General features: G+C 50.9%; 1 protein-coding gene across 10 annotated transcripts in view; it reads right to left on the minus strand.

Annotated features, from left to right (window-relative positions):
• Positions 1–9,188, minus strand: part of DOCK6 (dedicator of cytokinesis 6) — a 46,551-nt gene extending 37,363 nt beyond the window's left edge. For 9 of the 10 annotated variants that reach the window (XR_007134464.1, XR_007134465.1, XM_047777116.1 and 6 more), the window contains exon 1: positions 9,028–9,095. Coding sequence is in view for 8 of the 10 variants with exons in the window: in XM_047777116.1 (XP_047633072.1) it covers positions 9,028–9,071 (44 nt within the window). In the remaining 2 variants the exon portion in view is untranslated. Of the gene's footprint in view, positions 1–9,027 lie in introns of all 10 variants that reach the window. The other variant, XM_047777117.1, reaches the window with a different exon arrangement.
• Positions 9,189–23,227: the final 14,039 nt, after the last annotated feature.

The raw sequence follows: 23,227 nt of genomic DNA on the forward strand, positions 1-23,227 counted from the left end.
CCCTCCTGGGACTGCTGTGCAGAGCTGAGCTAGGGGCCTGGTGTTCGGTGGGCACTGCATACACGCACCTTCTCAGGGTGTCTGAGACGAGGCTGATGGTGTGTAACTGGCCAGCATGACTCTCAGAGCACACCGGGCCACCAAGGTCAGTGCCTCGGCCTTCCCGGACTGTTTGCATCTGCACTGGCCTTCCAAGACCCAGAGGATGAGGATGAAAGGGCAAGACACACAGGGGAGGAGGCCACAGGAATGTGGAACGAACCCAGTAGGGACAGGGATTCCCCAAGCTCTCAATTCCTTACAGCTGAGCTTAGAAGGAGAGAAAGGCATGCCATTACCTGCAGGAAGAGTGTGCCAGGCAGAGGGAACAGCAAGCGCAAAGGCTCTGAGGCTGGGCTCTGTGCTCTGGGCATGGAGATCCCTGCTCCCTGGGGTTTTGTGACGATAGGAATAGCACTGTGTGGTTCCCGTAGAAGCCCCAGCACTGGACCCCACACATAGTAGATGCTCAATAAATTTTTTGGCAGAGGAAGGGCGGGGGGGGGGGGCGTGCAAAAAACTTTTCTGGGAAGTTCCCTGGCCAGGGACCAAACCTGTGACCCAGAGCTCCTAAGATGCTGCTGATCCCATTGTGCCACAGTGGGAACTCCAACAAATTTTTTTTTTTTAATGGAATGAGTGAATCCCTTCCAATCTCCCTCATGGCCCAACTTGTGTAAATCTACTCTAAGTTGGGAGAAGCCCCTTATCCTTTAGCTGTGTGGCTTTGGGCAGAAAAGACAACATTTCTGGGCCTCAGTTCCTCTTAAAATTGAGAAGGCAAGTGCCAGTGGGCTCAGGCCTCAATTTCTCCCACTTCCTACTTTTCTCAAAAAGTTTCTTTTCTTTTTTTTTTTTTTTGTCTTTTGTTGTTGTTGTTGTTGCTATTTCTTGGGCCGCTCCCGCGGCTCAAAAAGTTTCTTAATATGGAGTTCCCATCGTGGCTCAGTGGTTAACGAACATGACTAGCATCCATGAGGACGCAGGTTCGATCCCTGGCCTCACTCAGGGAGTTACGGATCTGGCATTGCTGTGAGCTGTGGTGTAGGTCGCAGATGTGGCTCAGATCCTGCACTGCTGTCGTTCTGGCGTAGGCCGGCAGCAACACCTCCGACTAGACCCCTAGCCTGGGACCCTCCATATACCGCTGGTGCAGCCCTAAAAAAGATGAAAAGATAAAAAAAAAAGTTTCTTAATAAAAAGTTGAGCCCCAGGAGTTCCCATCGTGGCGCAGTGGTTAACTAATCCAACTAGGAACCATGAGGTTGCAGGTTCGATCCCTGGCCTTGCTCAGTGGGTTAAGGATCCGGCGTTGCCGTGAGCTGTGGTGTAGGTTGCAGACACGGCTCAGATCCAGCATTGCTGTGGCTCTGGCATAGGCTGGCAGCTACAGCTCCAATTAGACCCCTAGCCTGGAAACTTCCATATACCGCGGGAGCAGCCCAAGAAATGGCAAAAAGACCAAAAAAAAAAAAAAAAAAGTTGAGCCCCAGAGTTCCCACTGTGGCGCAGCAGGATTGGTGGCATCTCTGGAGCTCTGGGACACCAGTTTGATCCCCAGCCCAGTGCAAGGGGTTAAGGATCTGATGTTGCTGCAGCTGCAGTGTAGGTCTCAACTGTGGCTTGGATCTGATTCCTGGCCTGGGAACTCCATGTGCTGCAGGGTGGTCAAAAAAAAAAAAAAAAAGTTGTGCCCCATAAAGTGCTATGCTGAAGACTGCAAATGTGGTTCGTGGGCCACCAGTGAATGTGTGTGACAGGCCCAGGTAAGACAGGTGTGGGTTGGGACCCATTGGGAGCGTCAGCCTCATCTGGAAGCCTCTGAACTCAAATCCACATGGGTCAAATAATACTTGACCACAACTCTGGTCCGACATGGGGCGTCCAGTTTGAGACCCCAGCCTCATTCTTTCTCTGTCCCTGTATTCCATTTATTTTCTCTGTTGACCACCTCAGAGTCTTGCTTCTATTGGCTGGGGGAGGGGGAAGGGAAGAGAAGTTTGTAACAAATTTGAAGGATGTTAAAAATCAGGGATTTGTTCTCAAATTCCCCAAGTCTGGGCCGCTTCTTCTGGAAGCCTAGGCACACAGAGGGTTGGGGGGTGATTTACAAAAGATGCCAGAACAGGGAACCTGACTGTACCCTGGTCCCAGCTGTTGTGCACCTGCTGCCCCAGAGCAAGAAGCGGGGTGTGCTGGGCCTCTAGCTTCGTTTTGCCACTAGCCTTGGAGTGAGGCCCTAAGAGGCTAGGTCCACAATGGTTTGGCCACCAGAGCCAGTTTACTGAGTCACGGAGCTCTGCACTTGGAGTTGGGCAAGCGTGGGAGAGTGACATCCCTTCTCTGTACCTCTGGGCTTGGGACAGTACCAGCTACTTATTGAGCTGTTCCAAGTGTAGGGCCTGGCACACAGTAAGTGCTCAATTAAGGCTCAATGTTACCACATTGCCTCAAAGCGCACCCTGGGAAACTGGAATTTCTGACCTTGCTTTTTTTTGGCTGCGCCTGTGGCATGAAGAAGTTTCCAAGCCAGGAACTGAACCCACACCACAGCAGTAACCAGAGCCACAGCAGTGACAATGCCAGATCCTTAACTCACTGAGCCACCAAGGAACTCCTGACCTTGCTTTTTATACCAAAGGTGAGGGAGGCTCAGAGAGGGGTTGTGAGACACCCAGGGTCACACAGCAGAGCGTGGCAGTGCCCAGAAAGAACCCTGGTTAGCTGGAGGTCAAAGTCTGTGCCCTTCAGCGCCCAGCATTCCATGTTGCCCATGATAGGGAGCAGGGCCAAGAACAGGGGCTCCCTGTCCACACTCACCTCCCCACCCCCCCAAACATCCAGTCTCAGGGCTTCAACACCATCTAAACACCAACAAATCAGAGTTCCTGTTGTGGCTCAGTGGTAACGAACGCAACTAGTATCCATGAGGACATGGGTTTGATCCCCGGCATTGCTCAGTGGGTTAAGGATCCAGAGTTGCCATGAGCTGTGATTTGGGTCACAGACACAGCTCAGATCCTGCGCTGCTGTGGCTTTGGCGTAGGCTGGCCGCTACAGCTCCAATTCGACCCATAACCCGAGAACTGCGATATGCCACAGGTGCAGCCCTAAAAAGACAAAAATAAAAATAAACACCATCAAATCCTCAGATCTGTCCATGCATCACCTACCTCCTTCGAGTGCCCATGTGGGGGTTTTCCTGGCATCCCACCCAGAGCCTGACCATTAACACGCCCTCCCACTGTCCTCCCTGTCACACTCAGGGCAGCCCCACACTCTTAGATGCTTAGTGCCCACACTAGGGGTGGTCCCCAGCTTCTCTCTCTTTCTCACTCCCACATCAGATCTGCTTCAGATGTCCCCACAGACCACATCTCAAGAGAGGCAGATGGCCAACAGGCACATGGAAGAATGCTCAATATCACTAATTATTAGAGAAATGCAAATCAAAACTACAGTGAGGGACTACCTCATACCAGTCAGAATGGCTATCATTAATAAATCTACAAATAACAAATGCTGGAGAGGATATGGAGAAAAGAGAACCCTCCTGCACTGTTGCTAGGAATGTAAATTGGTATAAGCACTATGGAAAACAGTATGGAGGTTCCTCAGAAAAGTAAATATTGAACTACAATAGGATCCAGCAATCTCACTCCTGGGCATATATCTGAAGGAAAGTTTCATTCAGAAAGATACATGCACCCCTATGTTCACTGCAGCACTATTCACAATAGCCAAGATATAGAAGCAACCTAAGTGTCCATCAACATATGAATAGATTAAGGTGTGGTACACATACACAATGAAATACTACTCAGCCATAAAAAAGAACAAAATAATGCCATTTGCAACAACATGGATGCAACTAGAGATTCTTACACTAAGTGAAATAAGTCAGAAAGCAAAAGACAAACACCATATGACATCACTTACATGTGGAATCTAAAATAGGGCACAGATGAACCTATCTACAGAACAGAAACAGACTCAAAGACTGGAGCATAGACTTGTAGTTGCTGGGGGCGGGGAGGGAGTGGGATGGATGAGGAGCTTAGGGTTAGTAGATGCAAACTATTACACTTAGAATGGATAAGCCATGAGGTCCTGCTGTACAGCACAGGGAATTATATCCAATCACTTGTGATAGAACATGATAGAAAATAATATGAGAAAATGAATGTGTGTGTGTGTGTGTATATATATATGACTAGGTCACTTTGCTGTACAGCAGAAATTGACAGGATGTTGTAAATCAACTACATTTTAATAAAAAAATTAAAAAAACAAAAAACCCAAAAAGACAGGTAAAATGTTGAGCTGAATTTAGTTAAGTTTCTCAAGAAGTGATCTCAGGCTTCAATGAAGGAAACTGCAAAGATAAGGTGGTGGGTTCTAGCTATTGGTGAAATAAATCCTAAGGTGAAATCTCAACAGCCCTTCATTATACTAAAGAGATGCTCAGAGGGGAAAGGTAAAGTAGTGGCATCACTAGGAATTATGTGAGTCTGTGGACCTCTCCCCAGGGCTGGCCAGATTAACAGAGGTCTATCCTCACAGGGGAGGAGGATGATAAAACCAGAAATAAGAATGATATAAGCCTCAGATGCTGTGTTCCCACTTCTGGAAAAAACGAGGGAAGAAAATTAATAAATATGAAACTATAAAGGGACTCCTCTTTACATCCCACCCTACCCCTCCTGGACTGGCAGAAAAATTTAAAGACAAATAATACGAGTGCCAGCAAAGATGTAGAGTAATGCGAACTCTCATCTGTGGTTGCGGGATCCTTTCTGGAAAACTATCTGCAATTAAGAAGCAAAAGTGAAGATACCTCAAACCAGCAATTCCACTCTGAGGTGTGGATACCCAGGAGGAAACACCATGGCTGAGAATGTCCTTAGCTACTCTGATGATGACAGCCCCAAAAGTGAAACAACTCACATGTTCCCTGACCAAAGATAGAGAATACACAAACAGGGGAATAATACACAGCAATGAAAAAGGATAAGCTTGACTATAGGCAGTGACACAGATGAGCCCTCCTCCTGACACATTATGCCAGTATATAAGACTTGACATCCCATCTGGTTCTAATTATAGGATGTTATAAATAGGCAAAACCAACCTAGAGCAGATAGGCAGCCAACTTCAACGGAGAAACCATAATGCAAGTGAGGAAGGGACAGTAGCACAGCAGTTTCCTGGGGGGTTGCTGGAGTGGGGAGGTAGAGACAGTACCTATCTTGATCCAAGTGACTTTTCCCCTGGCATGTGTTTCATAATTACCCTTTAAACTTGGCATCTGGAGTTCCCGCTGTGGCTCACCAGATTAAGAACCCGACATAGTATCCATGAGGATGCAGATTCGATCCCTGGCCTCACTCAGTGGGGTAAGGATCCAGTGCTGCTGAAAGCTGTAGTGTGGGTCGAAGATGCAGCCGAGATCTGGTGTTGCCATGGCAGTGGCATAGGCCCACAGGTGCAGCTCCGACTCAGCCCTTAGCCTGGAGACTTTCATATGCCACAAGTGCAGCTGTAAGTGATAAATAAATAAATAAATAAATAAATTTGGCATTTTTCTCTATGCATGTCAGCAGTCACAGTTTTTTCAAGGTAAAAAGTAATAATCCATGCATGTGCTCATGTTTGCAGACCTATTTGGGGTCAGGGATGAGAGAAGGTATTTCCTCGAAATCCCAGAGGTACCTTTGGAAATTTTGTCCACGTATATCTCATTGTGCTCGCCTTCACCAACAAATCATTTATGTCTTCAAATCAGAAACACAAACTGGAGTTCCCGTCGTGGTGCAGTGGTTAACGAATCCGACTAGGAACCATGAGGTTGCGGGTTCGGTCCCTGCCCTTGCTCAGTGGGTTAACGATCTGGCGTTGCCATGAGCTGCGGTGTAGGTTGCAGATGCGGCTCGGATCCTGCGTTGCTGTGGCTCTGGCGTAGGCTGGCGGCTACAGCTCCGATTCAACCCCTAGCCTGGGAACCTCCATATGCCGCAGGAGCGGCCCAAGAAATGGCCAAAAAGACAAAAAAAAAAAAAAAGAAACACAAACTGCCCCGCGTCAGACAACTGAGGGGTAGAATGAAGACGCTGCTGTCGGAGGCCCAGGAAGAATGAAATGGACACACCTGGGGTAAGAGCAGGCAGGCAGAAGCATAGTTTCTGCGATTATTCTGGGCTCTGGGGCCACAACCTCCTGAGCTCATTTCCCCCTCCAGAGACCCTCGAGAATGACCTAACCTCTTTGAGTCTTGATTTCCATAGTTACATTGAGGTCGACAGGCTCTGGTGACAACCTCAGAGGAGGACTGGCATGCAATAAGCAAGCACATTAGAAGTGCTGGTCATTATCCCCATTCTAGATCAGATTTTACTTTATTTCGCCTTTTTTTAGGGCCACACCCATAGCACATGGAGATTCCCTGGCTAGGGGCTGAAATGGAGCTACAGCTACCAGCCTACACCACAGCCATAGCAATGCCAGATCCAAGAAGTGTCTGCGACCTACACCACAGCTCATAGCAACACCGAATCCTTAACCCGAGCCACAATGGCAACTCCTCAGATTTTATTTTAAATCATACAAGTGAAAAAAAAAATGAATATTACGTTGCCTACAGTAACGTTTGTCCATGGTGTTTATGTTCATAAGTTTGTGTTTTTACATTGTCCCCCCAAATCTTTGTTTTAAAAGAATCTATTCATTAGGTAACTGGAAAATTGTTTAATATTCTAATATTAATATACCATATATATATTTTTTGGCTACCCCAGAGGCATGTGGAAGTTCCTGGACCGGGGGCTGAACCCATGCCACAGCTGCAACATGGGCCACTGCAGTGACATCAGGTTCTTTTTTTTTTTTTGTCTTTTGTCTTTTTTGTTGTTGTTGTTGTTGTTGTTGCTATTTCTTGGGCCGATCCCGCGGCATATGGAGGTTCCCAGGCTAGGGGTTGACTCGGAGCTGTAGCCACCGGCCTACGCCAGAGCCACAGCAACTCCAGATCCGAGCCGCGTCTGCAACCTACACCACAGCTCACGGCAACGCCGGATCTTTAACCCACTGAGCAAAGGCAGGGACCGAACCCACAACCTCATGGTTCCTAGTCGGATTCGTTAACCACTGCGCCACGAAGGGAACTCCGACATCAGGTTCTTAACCTGCTGTGCCACAAGGGAACTCCCTCATGTGCCATATTAATATGGCATTCGTGGTATGAATAACTGAATGAACAAACAGATGAATACAGGCCTATGTCTGAGCATATAAATACCTGGGTCCCCACCAGGCTGCTCTGGGGACCTTGTGAGAGGGTGGCTGGAAGCCTTGAGCCCTTTGCTTGTGGTTCACTAAAACCCCAGGATCGTTCTCTGCTCTTCTTATCCTGGGCTCTAGAGTATCCATTTCACAGGGAGGAAACCAGGGCCTTTCTTACTTGAGTGGAAGCCAAGACCCAAGGACAGAGGGACTGAAGGGCAAAGAAACAGATGGCAATAACCTCCCCAGGCTCAGAAACACCAAAGATCCCAGACAGAGGAACAATTCGGACAGAGAGATAACAGAACCTAACAATCGCACAACCACTATGCCCCAGACACCAGGTCATGATGTCCCGCCTTGGTTCTGAACTCTTCACGGCTCCCATCTCACTCAGGGTAAAAGTTAAAAACTCCTCCCCACAACCTTCAAGGCCCTGCACAACCAGCTCCCACGGCCCCTTCCTCACTCTGCTCCTGCACGGCTGTCCTCCCATGCTCTGTGAACACCCTCTGCCTGCTTCAACCTCTGAGCCTCTGCACTTGCCCTTCCCTGTGTCTGGATGCCTCTTCCCCCACCTCTCAGCATGGACCCCTCCCTCACCTTCTTCAGATCTTGGCTTAAATGTCACCTTCTCATCCAGGCCTTCCTGACACGCCTCCCAGATCTAAAATAGTCTCCACACTCCCCATCTCTCTTCTCTGCCTTGTATGTCCCCATACCACTTACCACTAACATATAATCTACTTTATCCTGCTTCTCCTCCGTCTCCTCCACTGTATCTGCCCCCAAGATACAGTGTCTCCACTCAGGCCAACGCTGGACCACAGGGTGGCTCTTTACCTGGGGGTAGCCAGGAGAGGTCCCTCCCCACCTCATGGAGGGCAGATTCTGAACCCACTAGGAAGGCAAAGACCCTAATGGGGGAGTGGCTCTTCAGTCCCAGAGAGCCTGACGTCCCCCGACTAGGCCGAGTCTCTTACAATCTCCAGTGGCTAGGGAAATGGATCCCCCAGCGCCTGGCGCCTGCCCCCTCCCCCGTCTGCCCACCAGCTGGTTCTGTTCCCAGCCCCCACTCCTTCCATTCAATCGCCCATCCATCTCCAGCGCGTCCAGGCGGTGCTGGGAGAGCCTGAAGCAGGGCTGGGGGCGGGGGGGACAGTCACAGCTGTCCCCCCTGCCCCCCAGACAGCTGGACACGGGACTCGATGGAGACAAGACCACGGGAAACTTCCCGATGGGGGTTCAAAGTTTGCCAGGAGCACCATTCCTGTTCCCAAACCCTGGCGCCTGATGCATCTCTGCCCCACATCCGGCACAGAGGATGGGACGAGAAGAGACCCCCAACTCCCACGCCATGGGCTCGGGGACCCGGGAGGGGCCAGGAGACGCGGAGGGGGCCGGGCAGGGCTTGCCCCGCGCCGTCTCCTCCAGGAAGGCCCCGGGACACGCCCCCACGCGTCCCACCGGTTCGAGAGAGGACCTCAGCCACCGCCGCGCCCGCAGCCCCCAAGAGAGCCCCTGCACTGATCCCCGCCGCCTTCCCCACCTCTCCCACTGCTGCCCGGGGCCAGAGGAAGCGGGCCGGACAGGGAGAAGGCGGAAGGGGCTCGAACTGGGGGCACCCAGGCGGGGGGAGGGCCAGGCCGTCCCGGGGCGGGGCTCAGACACGTGGGGACCGCCCCGGCGGGGGCCCGGCGGCCGCACTACCTGTTGATCTTGTGCGCGAAGGCGCGGCGCTCGGCGGCCGCCATGGCGTCCTCCGCGTCCCGCCGCCGGCCCCGCCGCTGCTGCCGCCGCGCGCACCTTCCCCGCGGTGGCCGCCGCCGCCGCCGCCGCCGCCTCCCGGTTCTGGGCAGCCCGGGCTGGGCGGGGCCGGGGGCGGGGCCCTTCCGGGTGTTCTGGGCAGCTCAGTGCTGCCCCTGCCGGCGGGAGGGGCGCGGGTTCCCCTGCCATCTCCGCGCCCGAGGGGCTGGAATGGGGAAACCGAGTCTCTGAGGGCGGCAGGGGAGGAGAGGAACCAGGACTGAGGCTAGTTGAGGCGGGGGGTAGTGCGGGTGGCTCGGTCTCCCGGGGGATGCTCTTTCCGCTCTCTGGCTAGCGATCACCATAATCACCATAATAGGTATAATCTGGAGCGTTTATTAAGTGAGGCCCTGCAGTTCCTATGGTTGGGAGGAACCATTATTTCCCCCATTTTACAGATGAGTAAACTGAGGCACAGAGACGTTCCGGCGCTGAGATTTGGCGCAGGACCTGACCTTGGGACCTGAGTGAGCCAGTCGGGAAGGCTGGGCTGGCCCAGCACCTCCCCGAGAGGAGGGTGTGGGGAGGTCTTAGCCAATATGTAGTCTCAATTCTCTCCTCAATGGTTCCTCTCCCAGACTCACGGCAGCTGTCTTAGGGGATACTTCAGCTCCCACAAAGCCTCTGTGTGTGCCAACTCCTAGCTCACCTCCCAGCATTTGATTGCACAGTCTTCTCTTCCTGATGGCCCTTCTGGCCTTTGTCAAAAAATGTCCTACGTGGAATACTAGGGCTTGGCTCTGCCTCGCCTACCAGATGTGCCATTCCCACTTTCATGTATGAGTGCTGTCATTACCCTCTTTTACAGATGAGAAAACTGAGACTCAAAGAAGCAGAGTAACTTGCCCCAGTTGTCCTGTGAATCAGTGTCAGATCCTGAGCCCACAGGATGGAGGCCTGGATTGTGGGGAAACACTCAAACCCTGCCAGTGAGCTCCAGGCTCCAGAGGGCACAGCAGGGTGGCGCCCAGCCAGCATGTGACATGTGCTCTCCCTGTGTCAGCAGCGCATGCTCCAGCCTGAGTGGTCCAGCCACTTTGGCCTGTGAGATACCAGATGTAACCCCGCCCATCAGTCCCTGCTGAGCCCCACCCCAAGCTGCAGCCTCCTGGGCTAAAGTCCTTGTCTTGCCTTTCAGGCTGCTGGGAGTTGCTGGGCAGGAAACCTGGAGATGAGTCAAGATTGGTGGATTTCTCTACCTGTCTCTGCCTCCTTCCAGATCAATCCCCATCCTACCTGCCCTCCTAGCTCCTGCCCTCACCCCTCACAGTTTATTCTCCCCTCTGTGGTCAGAAGGAACCTCTTCTACTTAAAATCCCTCATGGCTCACACCTTCTTCAGAGTAAAAGTCAGTGTCCTCATTGTGGCCCACAAGGCCTTGCATGATCACCCCCCCCATCATCTCCCTTAATCAATCCACTCCAGCTGCTGGCCTCCTCCATGTTTCTCTAAACACGGGCACAGCCCCACCTCAGGGCCTTTGCACATGCTGTTTCCCTTCCCACTTGTGGGTGCTGTCACCATACCATTTGTACTGATGAGGAAACTGAGGCCCCGAGAGGCAGAGTGACCTGCCCCATTTCACCCAGTGAATCAGTGTCAGGCCTGTGATTCTAGATCTGTGACCCAAGGAACTTGACTTCAAAGTGGTTGTCTCTATGGAGTTCTCTTGTGGTGCAGCCAGTTAAGGACCCAGTGTTGGCACTGCAGTGGTTTGGGTTGCTGTTGTGGCACAGGTTTGATCCCTGGCCCAGGTAACTTCCCCATGTCCTGGGCGTGGCCAAAAAACGAACAAACAAATAAAACCAAAACAAAACCTAGCTGGATCCCTATTGGGGCCAGGCTGAGTGACCCAGGGTAAATTGCTCAACCTCTCTGAGTCTCTGTTTCCTCATCTGCTCCATGATGGCTGGTGGTCAGTCACAGCATGAGGCACATACATCAGCAAGCTCCAGACCCTTGTGCTAATTCCCCACAGGAGCAATAGGGGCTATGAGCCTGGTGACTCTAAGCCCTGTCTTGGTGGAAACACTTCTTTAAAGATCCCTCCAAATAGGAGTTCCTGTTGTGGCTCTGTGGGTTACAAACCCAACTAGTTCCGTGAGGATGCGGGTGTGATCCCTGGCCTCGCTCAGTGGGTTAAGGATCTGGTGTGGCCATGAGCTGTGGCGTAGGTCACAGACATAGCTTGGATCCCATGTTACTGTGGCTGTGGCCACCAGCTGCAACTTATTTGACCCCTAGCCTGGGAATTTCCATATGCTGTGGGTGCAGCCCTAAAAAGCAAAAAAAAAAAGATCACTCCAGATAAAAGCCATGCACAGCTACCTAACTGGCATCTGGCATGGCAGTTTCTCTCAGGGTAGAGCAGGCTTGACTCAGCCAGGCGGGGCTGGGGTGACCCTGGCAGCTGCTCAAACAGAGGCTGAGCTTGGTGGGAACTTTGGGCTCTTCTGGCTGGTGTGGGAGAACAGGCTGCGTGGTCTTGGATGGCAGCAGCCTGTGGACCTGGGAGGAGGGACTGCACTGGTTCAGGTGGGAGATGACCAGCCTGGGTGGGGGTGGGACAATGGAAATGGCCAGAAGTGGGTGAGTTCTGGGAGTTCGTTGGTGGCCCAGCTAGTTAAGGATCTAGTGCTGTCACTGCTGTGTCGCAGGTTTGATCTGTGGCCCAGGAACTTCTGCATACCCCCCCAATCCAAAGAGGTGGGTGGGTTCTAGGTAGATTGACTTGCAGGCGATTTGAACATCTGGGTGAGAGATAGAATGAAATAAAAGACTATCTCTCTTCACACTGATGCCTTATGCTGTTCCTTCCACTTAGAATGCTGTTCCACTCACACTTTGTCTCCGTCCCTTTTGCTCACCCCTTCTTCATCCTTTGAGTCTCAGCATGGACATCGCCACCTCACACAGATGCCTCTGCATCCCCCTTTATTTATTTTTTTCTTTTCTTTCTTTTTTTTTTTGGTCTTTCTGTCTTTTCTAGGGCCGCACCTGTGGCATATGGAAGTTCCCAGGCTAGGGGTCTAATTGGAGCTGTAGCCACCAGCCTACCCCCCGAGCCATAGCAATGCCAGATCTGAGCCGCATTTGCAACCTACACCACAGCTCACAGCAATGCCGGATCCTTAACCCACTGAGGGAGGCCAGGGGTTGAACCTGCAACCTCTAGTGATTTGTTAACCACTAAGTCACAATGGGAATTCCATTCTTTCTTTTTTTTTTTTAAGGCCACACTTGTAGCATTTCCCTGGCTAGGGGTAAGGTCTGAGCTATAGCTGCCAGCCTATGTCACAGCCCCAGCAATGCCAGATCTGAGTGGCATCTTTGACCTACACCACAGCTCATGGCAGCACTGGATCCTTAACCCACTGAGTGAGGCCAGGGATGGAACCCACATCTTCATGGATCCTAGTCTGGTTTGCTACTGCTGAGCCACAGTGGGAACTCCCTATTTATTTTTTTCTTTTAGGACTGAACCTGTGGCACATAGAAGTTCCCAGGCTAGGGTTCAAATTGGATATTTATGGGATCCTTAACCCACTGAGCAAGGCCAGGGATTTAACCCACATCCTTTATCAGGTTCTTAACTTGCTGAGCCACATGGGAACTCCCCCCTTTATACATCAGTGTGTGTCCCAGTGGCTGGGTTATTCTTTGCCAAGAGCTCCTTAGCTCCTAGCACATAGCTAGCAATCCATAAATATTTATTTCTGGCCTTTCTGTCTTGTCTTCCCCTGATCTGCTGCTCAGTGTCTGTTCCGGAATCTCACTATTTGAATCATTGTAGCATTGGGATGTGTCTGCTTTGGCAGGGGCAGGACCAGCTGCCTCCCAACCTTTGCATGGGCCATGCCCTCTGCCTGGAACATGGTTTTCCATCATCTTTACCTGAAAGAATTTCTATCCATTCCCCAGGTCTCACACTTCTTGGAAGGCTTTCTTGACCACCTCCCTCCCCTGCCCAAGCTGGGTCAGGGGCTCCTCTGGGCCCCTCTCCCTTCTAGCCTCTGGGTATCCCTATCACAGTCCTGATCACCCTTGGTTGTAACTGCCTGGTTCCATGGTGTCTGTCTCTCTCCCTTAAATGTCAGTTTCATAGGAGTTCCCAGTGTGGCTCTGTGGTAATTAACCTGACTAGTATCCATGAGGAGGAGGGTTCCATCACTGGCCTCGCTCAGTGGGTTAAAGATCCAGTGTTGCCGTGGCTATGGTGTAGGCTGGCAGATGCAGCTCCATTTGACGCCTAGCATGGGAACCTCCAAATGCCGCATGTGCAGCCCTGAAAAGCAAAAAAAAAAAGTCAGTTTCTTAAAGGACTTTTCTCTGCCTTATTCACTGCCCTGCCCCCAGTGCTTTGCACATGGCTGTGCATATAGTAGGTGCTCTGTAAGAGAATAAATGGGACCCAGTGGTACAAGGTCCAGTGGCCAGAGAATCCTGATGCCTCCCTGTTCCCCAGAGCCTACTGTTTCCATCATCAGCATGGTGGGAGAAACCAGCCTGACCAGCAGGGGGATCAATTTCTCAGCTTCCCAAACCGAGGAGTGCTGGGGGCACAGAGGAGGGGTAATGTGGGTGCCCACTGCCCCCTGGTGCCCGCAGTGGGAGTGGTGGGACCAGGACACTTGCCTTGCCCTCTAGCTGTCCCGCCCACAGGCAGGGAACCTTGTTGCCACAAGAGGAGGGGCATGAGGGAGTAAGCTGATAAGGTCAGCAGGAAAGCAGGTGGGCAAGGGACACGTCCATTCAGCAAGCATCCTCTGAGCACCTGCTGTGTGCAGGCCTGGCTCAGCCCTGGAGGTGAAGTCACCACCACAGGTCACCAACCTATATGTGCAGAAAACAGAGGCTGAGTGGGGAACAGCTACCAGTCTCAAATCACACACATTTGGTGGGTCTGTCGTGTTCTGGGAAACTGCTCCTGTGGTTCCTCAGATGCACTTTTGATAACTTGGTGCATGACTGGATGAATGAACGAATGAATGGTATCTTGAGGTCAGTGGTGATTTCAGAGTAGAAATGATCACAGACAGGACTTGGAATCCAAAGAGATCTGGATTCCTGGCTTGGCCACAGCCAGGCTGAGTGACCTGAGGGAAGGGGGGGGCACTCTCTGGGCCTCAGTTTCCTCACCTGTAAAATGGGCATGCTACAGAGTTCCTGTTGTGGTTCAGCTGGTAAAAAATCTGACTAGTATCCATGAGAATGTGGTTTTGATCCCTGGCCTCGCTCAGTGGGTTAAGAATCTGGCGTTGCTGTGAGCTGTGGTGTAGGTTGCAGGAGACAGGGCTTGGATCTGACGTTTCTGTGGCTGTGGTATAGGTGAGCCAACAGCTACAACTTCAATTCAGCCCCTAGCCTAGCAACTTCCGTATGCCACAAGTATGGCCCTAAAAATCAAAAAATGAAAAAGAAAAAACGGGCACACTACCCTCTGCACTGACCCCACTGGTCCATGTTTGGTGCCCATGAGATGATGTCAGGAGAGCACAGAACCCGAGAAATGCTGCCTGGTCGGGTGTTTTGCCTGCTGCTTCCGGAGCGGGGGAAGGAAGCTGGGAGCTGGCTCGAGGTGTCCAGGCCGGCCTTTGGGAAATGAAGTCACAAAGACAAAGGCTGATCCCAGAGAGAGGCCACAGGGGCAGGCCACAGGCTTCCTGTTTTGCTTTGAACAGATGGCCCAGCCGCCGGATGCTCGTCTGTCTGGATGCGTGTCCATCGTCCCTGGTAATCAATCTTTATCCCTCTCGGTGACATCTCTGTGGAATTTGCTTATTTCCGGTGCTCTTGTCACATTCCAACATCTAGGAGTTTTTTCTCTAGGGTTCTCAGACATCCAATGGGTCTGCATGTAGATTTCCAGGGGTGGGTGTTGGTCCATGAATTTGGAGGGGAAAACTTGCATCCCTCACGCTCCTCACTGCTGCTTTTTTTTTTTTTTTTCCCCTCTCTTTAGGGCTGCACCCGTGGCATATTGAAGTTCCCAGGTTAGGGGGTCTAATTGGAGCTGTAGCTGCCGACCACAGCCACAGCCACAGCAATGTGGGATCTGAGCTGTGTCTGCAATCTATACCACAGCTCAGGGCAACGGAAGATCCTTAACCCACTGAGCAAAGCTAGGGATAGAATCTGCAACCTCATAGTTACTAGTCAGATTCATTTCCACTGCACCACAACGGGAACTCTGGTCCTTGTTGTTTCTAGTGATAAGTTAGAGCTGCCGCCAGGCCTTGCTATTCAATGTGTGAGGAAAGATGCACAAATTCCATCACAATCAAAACATATTTTGAGGAGTTCCCGTCGTGGCGCAGTGGTTAACGAATCCGACTAGGAACCATGAGGTTGCGGGTTCGGTCCCTGCCCTTGCTCAGTGGGTTAACGATCTGGCGTTGCCGTGAGCTGTGGTGTAGGTTGCAGACGCGGCTCGGATCCCTCATTGCTGTGGCTCTGGCGTAGGCCGGCGGCTACAGCTCCGATTCAACCCCTAGCCTGGGAACCTCCATATGCCACAGGAGCGGCCCAAAGAAATAGCAACAACAACAACAAAAAGACAAAAAAAAACCCAAAAAACAAAAACATATTTTGAGAACTGTATCCCATGTAATGGGTTTGTAATGGGTTTCCTTTACCTCCAAGTGGTTGTGTTTTTGTTTTTTGTTTTTTTCATTTTATGGCCGCACCTGTGGCTAGGAGATTGAATCCGAGCCACAACTGCGGCAATGCCAGATCCTTAACCCACTGTGTGGGCTGGGAATTGAACCCGCACCTCCACATTGGCCTGAGACCCTGCAGTCAGATTCTTAACTCACTGTGACACTGTGGAAACTCCCAAGGGGGTTTATTTTAAGCACTTAGAAGCTTCCACTGATAAGGGCCCTTGACACAAAAAGTTGCCCCTACAAGTACAATTTTCAACATGACTGGAGTTTCTGTTTGGGCTCAGCAGGTTAAGAACCCCACTATTATCCATGAGGATGTGGGTTCCATCCCGTCCTCACTCGGTGATTAAGGATCTGGCATTGCCACAAGCTGTGGCATAAGACAAAGCTGCGGCTCAGATTTGGCATTGCTGTGGCTGTGGTGTAGGCCAACAGCTGCAGCTCCAATTTGACCACTAGCCTAGGAACGTCCATATGCCACAGGTGCAGCCCTAAAAGAAAAAAAAAAAATTTCAACATGCCTTTCCCTGCTTAAAGTCTGCTGTAGCTCCCCATTGCCCCAGGAAGGAGCCGTGCTCCTTCCTGTGGCCTACAGACTCCTTGATCTGCCCCATAAGCCTGCCCCCCTTCCCTTTCCCACCTCATTCATTTCAACAGCATTTATTGAGCACCTGCTGTATGCCTGGTGTGGGAAGGAGGTAATATCAGTGCTGAGACCTGAAGTTCAGGCTAAGTCAGGAAGAGAAGGACCAGCAAGGTAGAGATGGGGAGGAGAACTAGAATCACATGGGGAGGAGAGGGTGAGACTCGTGGGTGGTGAGTTTGTGGTATCAGGTTCCCTAGGACCTCCCAGTGTGGGCCTGGGCACAGCCCAGCAGGCAGTGGGGAACCCTGGCTGGGCATAGAGCTGGGCAGGGATGCCCTCTGGTTTGTTTCAGGAAGATCTGAGTCTCATGTCTGTCCCTGGCAGAGGTGTCCTTAGTTAAATACCAGATGGAGGATAAATCAGCTGGACATTTCCAAATGACAAACCCGTGAACTCTTAGACTCAGAAGGCCCACTTCCAGAAATCTAGTCTTGTAAAAAAAAATTTTTATTTTATTTATTTAGCGCTTTTTTTTTTTTTTAGGTCTGCACCTGTGGCATATGGAGGTTCCCAGGCTAGGGGTCCAATCAGAGCTATAGCTGCCTGCTAGCCTACACCATAGCCACAGCAACATCAGATCCGAGCCGCTTCTGCAACCTGCACCACAGCTCATGGCAATGCCGGATCCTTAACTCACTGAGTAAGGCCAGGGATCGAACCCCAAACCTCATGGTTCCTAGTCAGATTCGTTTCTACTGCACCACGACGGGAACGCCTGGCAATTCTTAAAAATCCTAAACACGCAACCATCATACGACCCCACAATCCCACCACTGCGTATCTGGAAATGAAAATTTATTTTCACATAAAAACCTGTCCATAATTATTTACAGCAGCTTTATTCGTAAGCATAAATAGCTGGAAACACCCCATTGTCCTTCGGTGGGTAAATATAAAACAAACTTGGGTCCATTCATACAATGGAATGTTCTTCAGTGACAAAAAGGAACAAGGTGTTGATGTAGGCAACAAAGCTTTACACTCAGATGCTTTATGTTGCAGTGAAGGAGGCCAAACTCGAAAGGCTACATATCATATGGTTCCATTTATATAACCTTCTGGGAAAACAGATCCCTAGTGTGGGAGAGCAGATCAGTGTTCGCCTGGGGCTGGGGCATGGGGCTGGCTACAAAAGCCCAGCGTGGAGTTCCCTTTGTGGTGCAGTGGAAACGAATCTGACTAGTATCCATGAAGATACAGGTTCGATCCCTGGCCTCACTAAGTGGGTCTCGGATCTATCATCGCTGAGAGCCATGGTGTAGGTTGCAGACGTGGCTTGGATCCCACCGTTGCTGTGGCTGTGGCCTAGGCCATCAGCTGTAGCTCCCATTCAACCCCTAGCCTGGGAACCTCCACATGCCTCAGGTGCTGCCAAAAACAAAAACAATGTAAAAGAGAAAGTGGAGTTCCTATTGTGGCGCAGGGGAAACGAACATGAGTAGTGCCCATGAGGATGCAGATTTGATCCCTGGCCTCACTCAGTGGTTTAAGGAGCCTGTGTTGCCCTGAGCTGTGGTATAGGTCACAGGCTCAGCTTGGATCCCCTATTGCTGTGCCTGCGGTGTAGGGTGGCAGCCGCAGCTCCTATTTGACCCACTAGCCTGGGAATTTCCATATGCTGCAGGTGCGGCCCTGAAAAAAAAGCAAAAAAAAAAAAAAGGAATGAAAGAAAGCGCCTTCCAATTGCCTCTTATGGGAAATAACATCTTAGAGATCGGAAACCAACAAAGGCTTGAGGAACTTCTGCGAATCCACCAGAAAAAGACACCTCCACACCATCCCCCCAGTCCCCACCGTATAGAAAATGGGCCAAGAGCAAGAACAGGTAACTCACAAAAGAAGAGCCCAGCCAAACTCTTCGTGTCATATACATTAAATGTGCAGTCTTTTATTTTTTATTTTTCTGGCCAAGCAGGCTGCATGCAGAAGTTCCCAGGCCAGGGATCGAATGGAGCCACAGCAATGACAATGCCAGATCCTTAACAAATGTGTACTGTTTTTTGTACGTTGGTCACACCTGAATAAAGTGGTTTGGGGGTTGGGGGATTTTTTTGGCTGCATTGTAAACACGTGGAAGTTTCTGGACCAGGGGTCGAACCTGAGACACTGCAGCAGATCTTTAACCTGCACAGGGAATTCTAATAAAGTGTTGTTTTTAAAAAAGGAAGCCCAGAAGGTGCAGGAGCTTGGAAAGAGATGCTCACACTCACTGATGATCATGGTTCCTTTTTTTTTTTTTTGGTCTTTTTTTGCCATTTCTCGGGCCGCTTCTGCGGCATATGAAGGTTCCCAGGCTAGGGGTCGAATTGGAGCTGCAGCTGCCAGCCTACGCCAGAGCCACAGCAACTCGGGATCCGAACCTCGTCTGCGGCCTACACCACAGCTCACGGCAACGCCGGATCGTTAACCCACTGAGCAAGGGCAGGGATCGAACCCGCAACCTCATGGTTCCTAGTCGGATTCGTTAACCACTGCGCCACGATGGGAACTCCCTCACTGATGATCATAAACACGCACATTTGAACAAGAGGACACTTTACAGCCAGTAGCTTTGCCAGAATTAGCAGAATAATGTGATGCTCTGGCTTGCACTGCTCCAGTGCTGGGGGTGAAAGCAAACGAGTTTGTGATCAGGTAGCCAGGAGGGCTGGCTGGGGTGGGGGATGTGGATGATGGTACCTGTAATTGATTAAGCATCAGATACAATCCTTGGCTCTGCCCTGCCCTCTCCCTCCCGGCTCTGGCCGTAACCTGACCGCCTCCCCTTTTCCTCAGCCCCCACCCTGGGCCAGCCTCCTTCCCCCTTCTCTTGGACTAGTGTACATTCACCTCTGCCCCTACACCCGCTCCCCCCCACACACACTCTGCCCCTCCTGTAGCAGCTAGAGGGCGCCCTCGAGCAGCTGAGTCTGGGTTTGTTCCTCCTCTGTTCAGAACCCTCTATGGCTCCCATCTTACTGAGGGTAAAAGCCCAAGTCCTCCTATGGCCCATAAGTCCCTGCACTACCTGCTTTTTCATCTCCCTGCCCTCATCTCCTACTCGCCACCCTCACTCACTCAGCTCCTGCCACGCCAGCCTCCTTGTTCCACACAGGGTTCAGCGACAGGACCTTTGCCCTTGGTGTCGCCTCTGCTTCACATGCTCCCCCCCCACCCCAGGGAAACCACAGCACGACTCCTCTTACCTCCTCTTTCATGTCTCTATTTCAAAGCCACCTTTCCTGACTGTCTAGTAGACGACGGGTAAAGCTCTTGCTTCATTTTTCATGGCACATTTCTACACTTAATTCTGACATGACATCACATATCTGTTCACCGTCTCCCCGCTCATCCCCTGGCAGCATCTCCTGTACCATCACCTCCAGACAGGAAGGGATGTTGTCTGCCTTGCTTACCTTGTCCCCAGTCCTAGAACAGAGCCTGCCACATAGTAGCTGATCAATACATCAACCTCAGGCTCAGAGAGGTGAAGTCACTTTTTTAAAGCCACACAGCAGGCAAATGACAAAGCTGGAACTTGAACCTAGTCTTGTGTGAGTCCAGCTCTGTGCTCAGAAACCATCCTGCTTGCGCCTCCTGGAGGAAGAGGAGAGACCCTGCGTGGGTGGCTGGATGGATCTGGGATCCTGCCCCAGCAGCCCCAGGCCAGGTTCAGAGCTAGGCTACGAACCTAGCCTGGCTTCATTCTCATTGGTACATCTCTCTTATTTTACAGTCAAGGAAACCAAGATTCAGAGAAGATGTCATTTATCCCTTGACATGCAACCTTGGGGATAAATTTGCGGTTTTAAGTGCTCTGATTCTGGGGACAGACTGGCCTGGGTTTGATGAGTACACGTAAAAGGGATGGAGAAATCAAGGAAGACCCCCCTGTGGAGGTGACACTGAAAGCTGAGGGATGTATAGGAGTGCAGTAGAAAAAGACCTCGCCATCAAGAGCCTCACAGCCTCCACTCCAGCTTCCAGAGGTCTTTGTCAGATGGTTTTATCTGGAAGTTGCACAGAGCAGAGGAGAAGTATCTGAGAACTGATGCCTCCTGGGAGCAGCTTTCATCCAATGGCTGATGAGGGTTGGAAGGGGGATAAACACCCCAGTTCTCACCTCCAGGTGGAATGACTGAGGTGCATGTCCTGTGTTGTCTCCCAGAGGTTCCCTAGTCATCGGTGGAGCTAGCCTACCCTAAACCTTTGTTATTAGCTGCCTTTCTTTCCCCTCCTCACCTCCTTCATGGACTGAATTGTGTCCCCTCTCCCCAAATTCATAAATCGAACCCCTACTTCTCAGGACCTCAAAAAGGGACTGTGTTTGCAAATAGGGTCTTTAAAGAGACTGTTAAGTTAAAATGAGGTCCCATTAAGACAAAAGCCACTCCTGGGAGTTCCCCGGTGGTCTAGTGGTTAGGATGCGGTGTTTGCACTACTGGGGCCTGGGTTCGATTCCCTAGTCTAGGAACTGAGATCCCACACCAAGCCACTGCAGGCTGTGGTCATAATAATGATGATGATGATGATGATGATGACAAAGCTATGCCATGGTTCAGAAGGACTATGGGTAAAGAAGAGAGTCTGGGAGTTCCCTCTGTGGTGCAGTGGGTTAAGAACCTGACTGCCATGGCTCAGATTGCTGCAGAGGTATGGGTCTGAGCCTCAGCCCAGTTTAGTGGGTTAAAAGATCCAGCGTTGCCACGGCTGTGGTGTCTGTCACAGCTGTGGGTGTGGCCAAAAAAAAAAAAGAAAAGGGATTACCAGGCCCTCTCCAGTGATGCAGGTGCTGGGGCGGTGCGGCTCCAAGGGGGCAGGGTCAGACCTCAGAGTGACAGAAGGAAGCCACCGTGCTTGCTCCAAAAACCCATGAGGAGAAACTTCCAGTGTGGGCGGGGAGATCCCACCACAAGCCAACAAAGCAAGGTCTCAGGCTGCTTTCTTCAAGGCCACAGAGGAAACGGTCACTGGTTTGGGATGGGCTGACCTGACCTCAGCCTTCCGGAGCTAAGCCGCCAGCGTCTCCTCCCTCCTCTTAGTCTTTCAGATTTACTCCCTTGGAGGCAGAGCTGACCTTGGGCCGCCCTCAGCCTGCAGCTTCTCTTCACTCTCAGCCCAAAAGCAAAAACTATTTTTTTTTTAAATTAGCTTTCTTGAAGTATAATTCGCAAAGCATACAATGTCCCATGGAAAGTGTACTCTTCAATGGCTTTTTTGTTTGTTTGTTTTTGGCCATGGTGTACAGTGGCTTGATGTGGTTTAAGTCTGAGCTGCTGCAGAGAAAGCACTGAGTTCTAACCACTAGACCACCAGGGAACTTCCATAATAGTTTTTAGTATATTCATGCATATGTGCAAACTGCATCATGGTCAGTTGTAAAATATCTTCTTCACCTCTAAAAACTCTTAGCTCTCACTCCCCTATCCCTTGTCCTCTGTCACTATCCCCTGAGTTCTGAACAACCACTAGCCTACTGTCTTGGCCTTTTTTTTTTTTTTCTTTTGTCTTTGTAGGGCCCTACCCATGGCATATGGAGGTTCCCAGGCTAGGGGTCTGATCAGAACTACAGCTGCTGACCTACACCTCAGCCACAACTACAGCCACGCCAGATCCAAACCGCGTCTGCAACCTACACCACAGCTCACAGCAACGCCAGATCCTTAACCCACTGACCCAGGCCAGGGACGGAACCCGCAACCTCATGGTTCCCAGTCGGATTCGTTTCCGCTGCGCCAAGACGGGAACTCCTGTCTTGGACTTTTCATACAGAAGTTGCTGGGCCAGGGATTGAATCTGAGCCAAGGTGCAACCTAAGCTACAGCTGCAACAATGCTGGATCCTTAACCTGCTGCGCTGGGATCAAACCTGCACCTTTGAAGCAACTTGAACTGCTGCCATCAGATCCTTGACCCATTGAGCCTGTGGTCTTTTGCATCTGGCTTCTTTCCCTTTTTTTTTAGGGCCACACTAGCAGCATGTGGAAGTTCTCAGGCTAGGAGTCCAATCGGCAGCTACAGCTGCTGGCCTACAACACAGCCACAGCAACTCGGGATCTGAGCCGTGTCTGTGACCTACACCACAGTTCACTGCAACACTGAATCCTTAACCCACTGAGCGAGGCCAGGGATTGAACCTGCAACCTCATGGATCCTAGTCGGATTTGTTTCCTCTGCGCCACGATGGGAACTCCACATCTGGCTTCTTTCACTTAACATGATGTTTTCTAAATCCATCCTTGTAGCAAGCATCAAAACTTCATTTCTTATCATGGCCCAATAATATCCCATTTATGGATATACCCCAATTTGTTTATCAGTGATGAGTGTTGGGGTTTTTCCACCTTTTGTGTATTGTGAATATTTGAGTACAAAGTACTCGTGGGGATGTATATATCCATTTCTCCTAGGTGTGTATCTAAATGGGTCAGATGGGGAGTTCCCGTTGGGGCGCAGCAGTTAACGAATCTGACTAGGAACCATGAGGTTGTGGGTTCGATCCCTGGCCTCGCTCAGTGGGTTAAGGATCTGGCGTTGCTGTGAGCTGTGGTGTAGGTTGCAGACGCGGCTCCAATCCTGCGTTGCTGTGGCTCTGGCGTAGGCCGGCGGCAACAGCTCCAATTAGACCCCTAGCCTGGGAACCTCCATGTGCCCCAGGAAGCGGCCCTAGAAAAGGCAAAAAGACAAAATAAATAAATTAATTAATTAATTTAATTAAATAAAAATAAATGGGTCAGATGGTAATTCTATGTTTAACCTGTTGAGGAACTTGCCAGACTATTTTCCAAGATGGCTTCCCCATTGTATATTCCCAC

The sequence above is a fragment of the Phacochoerus africanus genome, chromosome 4 (assembly GCF_016906955.1).
Source record: "Phacochoerus africanus isolate WHEZ1 chromosome 4, ROS_Pafr_v1, whole genome shotgun sequence".
Lineage (NCBI taxonomy): Eukaryota > Metazoa > Chordata > Mammalia > Artiodactyla > Suidae > Phacochoerus > Phacochoerus africanus.